General features: G+C 42.5%; 1 protein-coding gene across 3 annotated transcripts in view; it reads right to left on the bottom strand.

Annotated features, from left to right (window-relative positions):
• Positions 1 to 13,982, bottom strand: part of SLC2A9 (solute carrier family 2 member 9) — a 107,731-nt gene that overhangs the window by 77,589 nt on the left and 16,160 nt on the right. For 2 of the 3 annotated variants that reach the window (XM_046940740.1, XM_040699483.2), the window contains 2 exons: positions 9,994 to 10,079; positions 4,632 to 4,730 (listed from right to left, as the gene is read on the bottom strand). In XM_046940740.1, the coding sequence (XP_046796696.1) occupies positions 4,632 to 4,730; positions 9,994 to 10,056 (162 nt within the window). In that variant the 5' untranslated portion in view covers positions 10,057 to 10,079. Of the gene's footprint in view, positions 1 to 4,631; positions 4,731 to 8,735; positions 8,862 to 9,993; positions 10,080 to 13,982 lie in introns of those variants that run through there. The other variant, XM_420789.8, reaches the window with a different exon arrangement.

The raw sequence follows: 13,982 nt of genomic DNA, 5'->3' as shown, positions 1-13,982 counted from the left end.
CTTTTTTAGTGACACCAGACATTACTCTGATCATTGGTTGGATCTTTTCAATATGAACTGGTATTCATAGACTGATGGAAGAAGGGAGCCTGCTCCACTTTTATGACTTATTTATGATAACACAGAACAAGCCAGCCGCACAAAATAAAGGACATATTAAGCCAAGCAACAGAAGATAACATTTTTCTCCCCAGAAATTCACAGCCAAGATAAATAATTACTAGAGGAGAAAGATAAGAACTTTTAGATGTCGGTTTGATACTGCAGGGGAAAAAAAAGCCACAGTGGCAAAAAAAAAAACAACAACCTAGCTTTTTTTGACACTGTTAAAGTTAAGAATCACAAATTACTTCTATAAATAAATTATAGCTTCTTCCCTTCACATTTACATAGGATGTTTTTTGAATGAAGTTCAAGCAGCTAAACAAGCAATTTATTTTCAGTAATGAAAGTATCAAACATGAAATCAAGCACCTAAGATGCAGAAATAAATCTATCTCCCAGACAATTGAGTTCTCTTAAAGAAACAAAAACCTGAGACCTGGCTTCTCCTGTCTTCTTGTCCTTTAATGCCTTATCTATCCCAAAGCCTACACTTATCGCCCTGGCAGCTTAATTCATTATAGAAGACTCCCATAAGGATCCTTCCAGAATATTTTTTAAAGTCTGAGCACCTCTTGAGTCTGTGGAGAAGTCCAGACTCCTAAGGGAACATTGCCCTTCACAAAAGCCATGTCTGCTCTTTCCCAAATTCTCACTTTTCTATTATAGTTTCTGCCAGTTTGTCAAGTGCAAATATCTAATTCTTAACCTGTATCTTCCAAGTCTGTCCCTCAAAATTACTTTTTCCTTCAAGTCACATTAATTCATTCAATTTCTCTGTTATATTTGTTATTTATAAGAAGTGATATGTAGCCTGTATTTTTGGGTATTTTTTTTAGTCTTATGCAAGGCATTTTGTCAGTTGGATAGAAAATTATGACTAATTTTATTCCACATCTCTACTGATTTTAAAATGTATCCAATACATCTATAAAAAGGGTTCTGGCGTGGGACCTTCAGAGACTTTTCCATTCCAAAACATTAATTCAGTTTTCTTGCTCTGTCTTCGTATTTCTGGAACATTGTTTTTCAGCTTGATCTATCAGCCTTACATCCTCAGCTCTCTGAAAGTCTTTTCTCCCTTCTGAAAATACTCAGACCCCATGACCAGCTCACGGTTTTAGCCATCAGCATACCAGAATTTATATTATTTTTCTGCTTTCCTCATATGAGCACAATTCTAATTTTCTGCAAGATGCCTTTAACAACTACCCTTACTCTAATGTTCAGTTATGCCTAATTTTCTCATCTTTCTAAAATGTAAAGTCTTCGTATCCCCAGTATGACATTTTTTACATAATCTCTGTATCATCTGCAAAGACATTGTGCATTTGATTTCTTTTTCATCAAACTTCCTCATTTTTATGCCTCTCTCATTTAGAAACCAAGCAAAGATCTGATACCAATGGGGGTTATGGTATTCCAGAAAGCATGAGGTACCAAATGATCACTCCTGCAGAACAGTTCTGCACATCTGTGTGATACAACCCCTCACAAGCTCTACAGTATCTCAAAGTCTTGGCAGGATCCTCTCAGATTTCATCAGGCATGACGCAGCCACTAAAGTATCCTGGGGTAGCACTCAGAAGGATAAGCCTTCCACCAAGCTCTCCCTGTTTAGGCTAGGAACTTCCAAACTTAGGTATTCCAGCCTTGTATGCACAAGCTATTCAACCTGAGGTCTTTGTTTAGTTTGAAACACAATCTCTGCACACGTCAAGTACATTAGAGAGGTGGAGGTAGAACATACCATGTACTGTCTTCATTCTATTAAATTTCTATTTCTATTTCTATTTCTATTAAATTTTAGACCATTGTGCCCTGACTTTTAAAAGAAAGACAATGATACCTCATTACTTCCATTCTATTTTATCAGGTCCCATGCAAACAGAAACAAATTATTACATGAAAAAATGTCCAATTGCACTTGGTTAACTTTGCAGCAAACTGTATTTCATCTTGAATATCCAAATAAATCCATCACTATATCAAGTAATAAAACCTATCTCTAATATCAGTACTCAAATTATATTTAGATTTTGATTTCTGGTTTATTTGAGATTCATTTTTGATAGTAATGAATACTAAGAGAAAGCATTTTTAGAACACTATTAGCATTTCTTGCTAATACTAATAACTAAAAATAGTATGTAAATTTTTTCCCCTTGTCATGACTAATTTTCTCAGCACTGCTTTCTTATTCATAATGAGACATTAGATAAGTGTAGACATTCAAGAAAATAAAGTACAAACTACAACATTTAAAAATAAGAGACAAACATACCATCGCTTACATTTCTTTTGCCTAGATTTCCACTGACACTAAATGGGAAGGTATTAACACATATAGGTTTTGAGGTACTGAACATGGAAATGAAAACCAAAAGCAAAAAACAAATCTGATTCAACAAATCCATTATGCATACCCTCTTCAACCATCCTCTGGTGCAGACCCTGTCCCCAACCCCCAGCTGCCCCTCTCCTGAGCAGATCTGGTGCAGTTTCTTTCCCACTTGCAGCAAAAAGGAAGTCAGATCAAGCACAGAACTTTATGAAATGGCTTGTGGTAAAGTTCCCAGTTGAGAACTGCAGGGGCATTTCCCTGTGGTTTGATGAGTTGGCACAACTTTCAGCACAGACAGAAGACAAACACAAAGGTTTGCATAGAGTTCATAGTTTCAGCCTTAAATGAACTTCCCCTATACAATTCAGTGTTCATGACAGTGTGTTCAAATCCTGTCTCCTGGAAACATCTGATACCTTAGTCAACAGTCATTATCGAGCCCTTTCTAAATACCTTTGAAAGCATTATATAGAGCTTTCTCTAAAGTTGGTCAACAGGAATTATACTGAAGTAAATAGGAGCAAAAGATACTCAAATTTCTCAAATACTGCAACACCATTCTGGAAAAGGGCAGACTTCATGCATACCTGTCAGCAGCATGACCAGAACCACCAACATGGTGCCAACTTTCTGTCCAATAGCCACAAATAAAGATTTCGAGCAAAAATACACGATCCTGGAAGTACTACTATCCATGATACTTGAAATTTAGCATTCTTCATGGTACAGTTGCAACTCTAGTCTCCCCATCTTCATTCTTGTCTGATCACCACTATAATCAATTACGTGGCTCAAATCTAACAATCTGAGCACTGGCAAACAGCATTTCCAATCACCCTTTCTTTCTTTTACCCCTGCAGAAAGTGGCAGGAGGGCTTTGATGATCAGATGGTCCATTTTTCACATGGCACTTAAAAGTTTAGAAGCCAGACAATTCACGCTGCTCCTCTGACAGCACTGCCACAGTGCAGGAAAGATGCCTATCACCACTACAATCAATACCATTGTTCACAGAATTTCAGCTTCCTGCTGATTCTGTCTAAGCCATACTTATCTCCTGAAGATTGCAAGGTGAGGTGATGCACAGACATGCCATACTAGTATAAACATCCAATCTGTCTAAACCGGTGTTATTGGTACAGATGGTACCAGGAGCTTCAGGAAAATTCCCAGAAGCTGTCAAGGGAACAACAAAAGCTTCCTACAGGGTGAGTCGATTTCTAATCCTTCCCGTCGTCGCTTTACCAAACACACTATGAATGCAAAAGGTAAATTTCTAAATTCCATCTTCCATTATTTGTGTGAGTACTGTACCCATCCTTCATGTGACTGAGCTGCTGGGGTGAAGCTTAGCCACACATTCTAATGACAGATTTCCATAAAAGAAGGAGCTGAACTTTGGAAAGGAACTTTCTAAAAACAGAGTATGAACAACTCACTCAAGATTTTACTAGTGACCTATTTAAAAACATAAAGTGTTTCTTGCAACTCTACTAAATTGCTTAAGGTGCTGCTTGATTGAATTGTCTCTGTAGACCACCAGAGTGAAAAGAAAGCATTCAGATTTCTGTGTGATAGCTGATATTTTAATGAAATCCCTCAAATACTGCACACTGATTTTACAATACTCTTCTCATCAGACATGCTCCATGCATTGCAACAAATTGTAAACGCAGCAGTTTCAAAATCAGAACCAACGAAATCATCACCACAAAATGCAGAAGGGGAGGCCCGTTATTTAAGAGGCAGCAAGAGACATTTATAGTATCGAAACTGTGGGAATGAAATGTGTCAGCCTCCAGAACTGAATGTAGGAAAGTTGCTGAATTTGCACCTACAGCTACCAAGTATTCACTAGCCAGAAAGACAAGCTATTGAAAGTGCTTTATCTCACAAAACCGTGCAAGAAGATTTAGCATTATTTAGTGTTTTGGGAAGTTTCTCGTAAAAGAAACCCTGCACAACCCCTCATCTCAACAGCAACGTTTGTTTTCCTGACCAATGCTGTACTTAGTTGTAAACCTCACAGACATCACAAACAGTTGTTCAAGCACAGAAAGGTTAACAGCAGATTTAACCTCTTCCACCGTATCAGCAGGACAAGAGCAACATGCTGGAGAGAGCACACTAGATAGACAAGGCTGCCCTCTGCTGGTACTTAATTCCAGCCGTATCAGTAACTTACCACTGCAGGTGCGTTCACCACAGAGAGATTGTAACCATAAAGAAAAGATGACCCAAAAGCACCAGTTAAAGATGCTACAATCAGACTTCCAGACCAATTCTGAAAAACAAGGAAGAGATGTAGCCGTTGTTAGTATACTTTAAATAGAAAAACTGCGGTTTTAAACACTGCTTGTACTATCTTGCATAGCTCCTGCAGGCAGATCTCCTTCATGCAGAGTAACGGCCTGCAGCGCTTCCCATTTCTGCAGGCCAAGACAGTAAATCTGAAGTGACAGCATCTCCGTTAACATTTACCAAGGCATAAGTGAGCATTTAAACTTCTTTCAACCTCACAAACTCTTGCTTCAATCCCCTCATTGGCCCCCAACACCAAAAAAAGCAAAATCTTACAGGAGCATATCTCAGCAAAGGAAACTTTGGCAATGTACAATAACACCACAAACCCTGTGGTAACATATACTTGATGCAACACGATTTGGGGTACACCTGACTTAGGGGATAGTCTAAGAAGTCAGTGTTCCCCCCAGCCTGTCCCATAAGCATTAGTGACATTCTGAGCAATAAATGAATAAATAAACAAGCCAGTGCCTACAAACTAGATATTGTAACCCAGATGTACCTCTCCAACAGTAACTTGCTGCCGTCCACACACGCTCTCAGAGATGCCATTTGCCCTTTTCCCCCAGCATTGTAGCAGTAATTCACCCTCTACAACCTTCCTCCTTCCACTCCCTACCCCTCCTCCTGCATTTAGCTGATAGCCCCAACCCCTGCTACTAATTTCTTCATCCATACAAAAAGCAGCATTGCTCAGACACCGCAGTATCAGTCACTTGATTTGAAGCTTCTAGATTTCAGGGTCCTTTCCATCTGATCCACTCAGTTATGCTTCTGGATTTTGGAGTGCTGCACACATGACCAATGCCATTCATTATTTAATTCTCAATAGATTTCCTAAGAGCAATTTGTGTTTTGGTGGCTGCTTGGCTATTGTTTTGTACATCATGGAAGACGGCTCACCTTTCTTGACTCATGAAATTTCGTTAAAGTGGATGACATTTTAAAGCATTTTTTTTTTCTTTTTAAAAACTCTGCTAAGAATCTCACATTTCAAGTGCAGTGAGTACTGCTTTATGTTCAGTCTGATTGCTCAATGAAGCCTCAATGCTTTTGAAAGGAGAAAGAGTTGTGTAAGCAGGCCTTGTAACCACAGGTTAATGAATCTATACATTTTGTCAGCGGCACAAAATTGTAACTTTCCTTTGGGAAATGAAGATCTGAATCATCAGTTACATTTGAGTAGGTAGCAAATGGCATGACAGCAGTGGTGATGAATTGGAGCAAGCTCCTCCGTAACAAGTACAGTAGAGAAAGTGGCAGCAGTGTGGCTTTTGACACATGCTGGGGTTCACATTGCCACCACACGGTTGCTGTCACTTGGGCTCATGGAGAAACAATAAGATACCCACTGATAGGGCAGGGGCTGCAGCACACAGCTCAGCACTCGTGAGGTCTGCCTTGCTCTGCAGCTGCATGTCTGAAGGGGTCAGATGTGCCCTGTGGGACAGCCCAGTGTGGTTAACTTCTTCCACATGGTGTGGTAGCCTTTGAAGAGATTACACAGTTCATTAACTGCTCTACTTTCAGTTGGATCAGGAGGAGGTGTACAGCAGGAGAAGAAAATCTTGTGTAAGAAATACATCCCACTGAGTTCGTTAAATAAGCCAAGTACAATTTATTATTATTAGCCAGCTTCTTAAAATGAACCTGCCACACACACACACAGCTTTGCACCACTACTTCAGTGATACAAAGCAGAAATTTCAACATAAGGCTTTATTTAGGTGTTGATAACGCCTTGCCCATTATTACTCTGAGTTGAACAGCCATTCCTTCACTTCTGGGAGTCACTACTACTCTGAATGAGGGATAAGCAGTGTCCCTCAGGGGTCAGCACTGGGACCAAGGCTCTTTATTATTCTCATCAATGACATCAACAGTAGGATTGTCTGCACCATCAGCAAGTTTGCAAATGATACCAAGCTGTGTGGTGCAGTTGACATGCCTGAGGGAAGGGATGCCATCCAGAGAGGCCTAGACAGGCTCTAGCAGTGGGGCCCAGGAGAAGAGAAGGCTCCAGAGAGACCTCCAGAGAGTGGCCTTTCAATATCTAAAAGGGGGGCTATGAGAAAGAAGGGAACAGACTTTTCAGCAGACTCTGTTGTGACAGGACAAGGATAAATGCTTTTAAATTAAAAGAGAGGAGATTTAGATTGGATATAAAAAATATTTTTTTATAAGAGTAGCAAAGCACAGGAACAGGTTGCCCAGAGAGGTGGTGGGTATCCTATCCCTGCAGACACTCAAGGTCAGAAAGAACAGGGCTCTGAGCAACCTGATGGAGCTGTAGGTATCCCACTTCTCTGCAGGGGAATTGCACTAGATGGCCTTTAAAGATCTTTTCCAACTCAAATGATTCTATGATTCCATGAATTTAGAACACTGAGGAAAATATACAGGAGTGTTCCCAAAGGGTTCACAAATGACACATGCAAGTTCTCATGTGGTACTGCTGCTAAAAGATCTGCTCCAACAACATTAAACACCTTGGAAAAATCCTGCAAACAAGATGAGTTGGACCACGTAGTCTATGCTTATTAAAAACTCCAGTGGACACCTGAATCCTTCAGTGCAGGCAAATGATATGCACACAGGGTTAAGTAGCAAATAAGGCAGTACAAACCATGGGAGTGCTGTCAAATTAGCAAACCCAACGTCCACTTTATTTTCAAGTGCTGCAGACCGCAAGGTTTAGCACCTACTTCAGCACCATGAAATTTGCTCATATACGGCCTGCTGCAGAAGGCACACACAGCCTCACGCAAAGCTTTAGAGATCTCGGAACATGAGCTTCAATTACTCCATGACCTGTCTCTCCTCGTGCACTACTTCAAATATTTGCTCAGGTTTCAGCAATGCCAGATAAAAGCAAAATGAGACAAGAGGGGAAAAAGAAAAAAAAAGGAGAAAAAAAAAGTTTGCTCAAAAAAATATTAAGTCTGGGGCAATATTTTAAATAAAGAAGTGAATAAATGAACAAAGCAAGCTTAGCCTCCAGCAACCTGTTCGATAGTGGCTGGGAAACAAGAAGTGGCCACACCTCCCCCAGAGGTGCTCCTTTCCTTTACCACCAGCAGAGTGCTGCTGTTAGCACAGGCTGTCACCCTTCATAAAGGTGCAGCTAGGAAGTTTCATTTTGGACCACAGCAAAGACCCCCGACCACTGGAAAGCTGCTTACTTATAAGAGTCCATGCTTTTTTGCTCTTATCACAGATCCCAGAGCTCTGATAGCCTTTGTAAATATTTTTCCCAACTCCACTTCTTCGTTCAGCACGCAGTGCAATGCTCGTGTACTGTGAACCTTCAGTTGCTTTTGTTTTAAACGTACACTGGTTTGCATTTCAGTTTTCCAAGCACTATTCGGGATTTTGCTTTTTGGTCAGTGGGTGACAGCCCCCTTCTCAGGTTAAAATCAAACACAGTTGTAAGCAGTAAACACCGCACAGGCACAGAAGGAAGTTTTAGGATCTTTCAATTTACGCTGCTAGGGCTTCTTATTGGCCGTAGGCACCTGATTTCCTCGCACCCGACCCCTCACATCGCTGCTGGGACGGCTCCCGGCAGACAGGTGCGCGTCCACCCGCGGCCTCCGGCTGCTCCCTGCCCTTCCCCTCTGACCGCCGTGCAGCCCCTCTCTCCTCGCTCTGCTTGCAGGAGCTTCTCGCCCAGCGGGGTCTCTCCCACCGAGCGGTCGGTTCTGCCCCGTCTCCTCCGCCGCCCTCCGCCCCCGGCTCGAGCGCACACGGTATTTTTCGCTCAGCCCAGCCGGCACCGAGCGGGGAGAGCTCCGCGCTGCAACCTCAGCCCGTCCTCACCCACGGACTTACTCCGGCTCCCACGGCCGCCCTGCCCCAACCCGCTTCTCCTCCCTGCCTACCGAGCTGAGAAAGGTCAAAGATCCTCCCCTTTTTCCCCCGAGGCCGAACCCCGCCGGGGTCCACAGCCCTCCGCCGCCGTCCCCGCTCCCCTCAGGCTCCTTACGCTACTTGCGCTTCTCCCCGCACGGCGGCCGCCCGCTTCCCGCGCCACCAGCGTGTCCGCCTCGGGCGCCGCCGCAGGCTCCATGCCGCCGCCTCCGCACGTGCGCAGCGGCCGCGCATCTCCGCCGGGCAGCGCGCGGGGCGCGGCCGCGGGAGGCGGGGAGCCGGGGGGGGGGGGGGGGGAGCGAGGGGCAGCGCGGCCGTACCCGAGCCCCGCTCCGCGGCCGCAGGGATTGGCCTGAGCGGAGGGAGGGATGGGGTGGTCCAGAGAGAGCTGCTGAATAACTTAAGCAAATAGCCTTGAGCCCCGGGGAGGCGGAGGGTTTCCGCGCTGCGCAGGGGGCGGTGGTCAGGTGCACTGCCAGAGGGAGGTCAGCGCTTCCAGCTCTTCGATCCGCACGTGCCTATTTGCAAACATGCATCGAAATGCTGAGAGTTAAGCTGCACCTTCCAGTTGGCAGTGCATGCGCCTCAGACTAGTTCTAAGCACGTCTGGGAACCATTCCCAGATGTCTGCAGTCCGTAGCGGTGTAAATCTGCGCTCTTTCCACTGCTAACGTGCCACATACCTCACAAGTACCTTGCAGTTCTCAAAGGCACTGAAGTAATGCCATAAAGCAGGTTTAAAGGCAGACAGTAATGTAGAAACTTGGAGGTGTCATAGAATCATTAAATCTGGAAAAGACCACTAAGATCATCCAGCCCGACCATCAGCCCACCATGCCCACTGCCCACGTCCCTCAGTGCCACACCTACACAATTCTTGAACACCTCCAGGAACAGTGGACTCCTCCCTGGGCAGCCTGTGCCAACACACCACTCTTTCTGAGAAGAAATTGTTCCCAATATCCAACCTGAGTCTTTGTCCAACCCGTGTCCTTGTCATACACTGAGCAAAGAAGCACTTGAACAGAAAGCCAGGTGGTCCTTATTAACACGTAAAGTCATTGCTCATAAGTGAGAAACGTCTGCACAGACAGATAACCCAAACAACACTTCCAATCTTTTTGAATGGTCACACAGTAGAAGAGGCAAACTGGGAGAAGCGAGCCTCTGAAATACGTGGAGTGAATTTGAGATGAATCAGTATCTGTGTCTTATTTAGTTTCATTTAACATAACAGTGGGAGCAGCTCACTGCAGCTGACGCTCAAATGCCAACAGCATGGCTGCATGTGGGTAACACATATACTGTTTCTCACCTTGCTATGCTGACATAAAGACAAACACACAGATGGAAGAGCTGTGGCATTCACTTACCATTTTTTTCTTCACCTCCTTATTTTGTTTCATCTCCCCTTTGCTTTGTTCCTTGTTCTCCATTCCGTTACTTTGTAAAGTGATAGCTGAGGAGGAAAAGAGGGAAACTTGTAGCAGCATCCAGCAAGTGCACCGGGAAGGCACAGCAGCATCAAAAACACAGTTAAAAGCAGCCAAAAATACACGTCAGCTGTGTTGAAGTAATCCACCTGGAGGGCTACATTTGGATTTGTCCAAATGTTGGGTCAGAATGATTCTGGGGATTCTCTCCCTTCCTTACATTAGCTGTGCCACTGTGTGAATGCCTCTGCAAAGGATGAGTCTATTTATTCAGTGCCCTGTCAAAGAAATTCCTCTCTAATCATTACCACATGTGCTTCAACAGTATTAAAAGGCACTTTAATAATCACTTATTAATAAACTAATCTGGTTTCTGTAGTTCCAGGTAGGGTGGACTATCTGTTATTTATACTGTGCTTCATGTCGTGGTCTTGGGCCATTCATCAATCTGTTCAGTTCGTCCTGAGTATGGATTATGGATTCTTCTGCATCGACATCTCAAGGATATCACATTTCAATATCTTTGATCATTTGAATATTATGGTATATATAAATGGTAATGATAGATCCTGTCTTGAATGCAAGATGTCTGTTAGACAGGAGTTTAAAAGACAGTGAGATATGATACACAGGGACTAACAGTCAATTTAGGGAAAGAGCAGGTTGGAGCAGAAGTTATGTTCAGATCCTCATGCATACAGGACGTTTTCTAAGAAGAGATCCTATCTGACAGAAGAAATACCATAGACAGTGCCGAGGCCATTATTTCTGAATGATTCCAAGAAATCAGGCTGAGTTTTAAGGTAAGAGGAACTAGGAAAGTGTCTGCATTGTATAATCACTGAAGCCAGAAAAATTACTGTCTTCCTTCTTTACCTCCCGGTGCAGACAATACTGAAAGCCTACAGACAACACTTTCCCCTCTGCTGCATAGGGCTTTAGTCAGTTGCTGCTAAATTACTTTTTAAAGAGAGCTTTCAAGGTGAAAGCTTTTCACTTTATAAAATATATACTTAATTTTACCATTGGATATTTCACCTGTGCTATGCTATGTTTAACAAGAATACCAAAAGTAATCTATCAGTATTCCTCTCTGCAGCACCCACATGCTATTTATTTTTTTCACATTTAAGGCAGATAATTAAGTTGATGATGTGTTAAATGTGACGCTTCTGACAGAGTGCCAACAGGGCATCATCTAACTGGAAATTAAGAGCTTACTGGGTGAAGTGTATATGGGGCATAACACTGAAACAGGAACAGCACGGGCTCAGTCACAGGCTGTCAGGTAAACATCTAAAGAGAAATGTTAACCTCACAGCTACACCACTGGCAAAGACTGATAACTCGTGTCTCCCTTTCATCGCCACAGTTTTGTATGGCTGAATTGTCTTAACCTCTTGTTCTTTGAGTAGTCTTTGAAACACCTTTATACCATTTCTGCCTTGTTGGAAAGTCAGCAATAGCCGACTATGCCCCATCTGCAGAGGTGTTCAGATCAAACTGTCCCTCCTGTATTTTGGGTACTACCTCTAGTTCCACCCCTTTTTATAAATACCCAGTGGACTGTGACACACATCCAGCGTGATATAGAAATTAAGAAATCTGGACTGGAGAGGGAGTACAGATCACTGAAACCCTTTGTGAGTTTGCCTGTGTTCCTTCTGCAGTCTCATTGACATGTGCGCAGGGAAGAGATGTGGGGTTAGAGCAAGTAGAAACAAGATCTTCTGACTGCAGCGTCTCACAACATCTATAGGACTGACATTCTGCTTGGGAAAATGAATATCTGGAGTTTGCACTGCTGCTGTTGGTTAACATTCACTGAAATGCTTTTGCAGGTGGGGGGAAAAGTGCATTCTGTCCCTGGCAGTTCATGTTACTAGTGCAGTAGAAATTTGTTAAGATATAGATCCAGAAACATTGTCTTATTTTTTGTTGAAGAGTATGGATTAATAGGTCTCTCCTCCCCCCCAGTTTGTGCAGTTAGTCGAGAGATGATCAAAAAATCAGGACAGTGCTCATACATCAGGCGTCAGAGCTCCTTCCGTATCAGCATTATGAACAGCTATATTTGCTTGCCTACACATCCAGCAGTTTATTTACCGAAGTATAGGTTGGATTAATTGAAAGGATATTGAATCCAACTGATTCCGTAATTTGTTAGCCTTGGCAAGGATGTCTCAGCAGCTCACAGAGCGGGAGCATTATGGCTGGCAGAGCAAACTGAACAGAGAGAGGTATGAATAAGCTTAATCTAATGTAGGTTTCAGGCTCAACAGAAGCAAACTTCAGGGAGTTCGTCTGCAAGTTAGAAGGCTCTGATTACACAGATTCCTTTTGATGGCCATGCACCGCTTCCACATCTGTCTCCCAAGCACAAAACACAAAACCTCTATTAAAATATGATGCCAGAGTCAACACTGTTGTGCCATGCACAGAGAAAATGTGGAAGCCAGAAGAGCAGCTTACAGCTGATGAATTTTTACACTTCTCAGAGTAAGCTTTTTTCAGGTATACAGCAGAATAACTTGGTTTCTTTTAAAAATGGGGAGAACAAGCTCTCAAAGAGAGAACACTGAAATACAGTGCCAACCATAAAGGCTTGGTGTAAAATGGTGTAAAAATAACATTAATTGACTCAGCGACTCCTATTGTACCATGTAACAATCCAATTGTAGGAACGAGATGATCTTTAAGGTCCCCTCCAACCTAAGCCATTCTATGATAGACTGATGTCTAATGATTGTATCTCACTTTGCAAACATCTCTTTTTGTGAGGGTTGTTCGCTTGTTCTCTTATTTGGAAGGTAAAGTTTCCCAGCTTGAGTGCTTTGGTTTCCTATGTACTCTACTGGATGTAAGTGGAGGATTCAGAAGACCAATTTTTTAATTTTTATTTATTTATTTTTAAGTGCAAATCTAAAACTCTTGTAAAAGGGTGGAGGAGAGAAGCTTAAATCTCACTCCTTCACCTTCCTTGTGTGCTTCAGAGCTACCACTGCTAATTTTTCCATGCAACTTACAGCCAAAATTCTCTATAGCTGAGCGCTTGCACCTTCCAAGAAAGGAGCCGTCCCTGCAAGGTAATGGACTTAAACTCAGTGGTTCCCTGTGCTCCCAGCTATGTATATCTGACAATGGTCCATGACATCTACAAGGCTGTTCCTTTTCTACTGAAAATTGCACATACATACTCCTACAAAAGAAATCCACCACTGATCATCAAAAATGTTGATTAGATACAGCAGGGGGTAACAAGGGTATAGGATAGGCTTTGACACTCAGAACAATTTCTGTATTACATTCTCATAATTGTCAGCTACCTGAGTATAATGTTTATGGAATTTCATTCATAACAAGCATTTATTTTCTCCTCAAGTAGTTTTGTTAAGATAGATCTATTCTTGTGCAACTGAGACCGTGCTTCTTTGTACTGTCTGCAGAAAAGACCAAACAGTCTCAATATTAAAGTGTCATCTGGAGTCAGGCGTGGCATGACTTCAGCGTGGCACAGAGCATTCCTATGGTGCTGAACCATTTAGCATGAGTTAATCTGCAGCACAGATACTATAGACACGCCAGCTTCCAGAAATACTTGTTCTCTTAAGTAATTAATTGATATAGTGTTACTAAGCTCGTATATGTCTTTCATCTCCAATATCTGCGTCAGTCCTGAAGTGTTTACAAAGCGGTTATTTCTGTATCTCAGTTTCAGTATTCCGGACAAGTCATAAAATGATCCTCACTGAGAAAATGAAAAATTAATTTCTATTTCTAATTAAGTTTAGCTTTTTAATGTATAAATTAGTGGAACATTTAAAGCTATGTTCTGTAGAAATCTATTATCAAGGAGAAGACGACAGATTGTGGAGGTAACAACTGCTTATTGAGATGCTAAGTACTTGTCTAACACGGGATACCATTTG

Source organism: Gallus gallus, chromosome 4 (genome assembly GCF_016699485.2).
Source record: "Gallus gallus isolate bGalGal1 chromosome 4, bGalGal1.mat.broiler.GRCg7b, whole genome shotgun sequence".
Classification (NCBI taxonomy): domain Eukaryota; kingdom Metazoa; phylum Chordata; class Aves; order Galliformes; family Phasianidae; genus Gallus; species Gallus gallus.
This window is presented reverse-complemented; position numbering and strand designations above follow the sequence as displayed.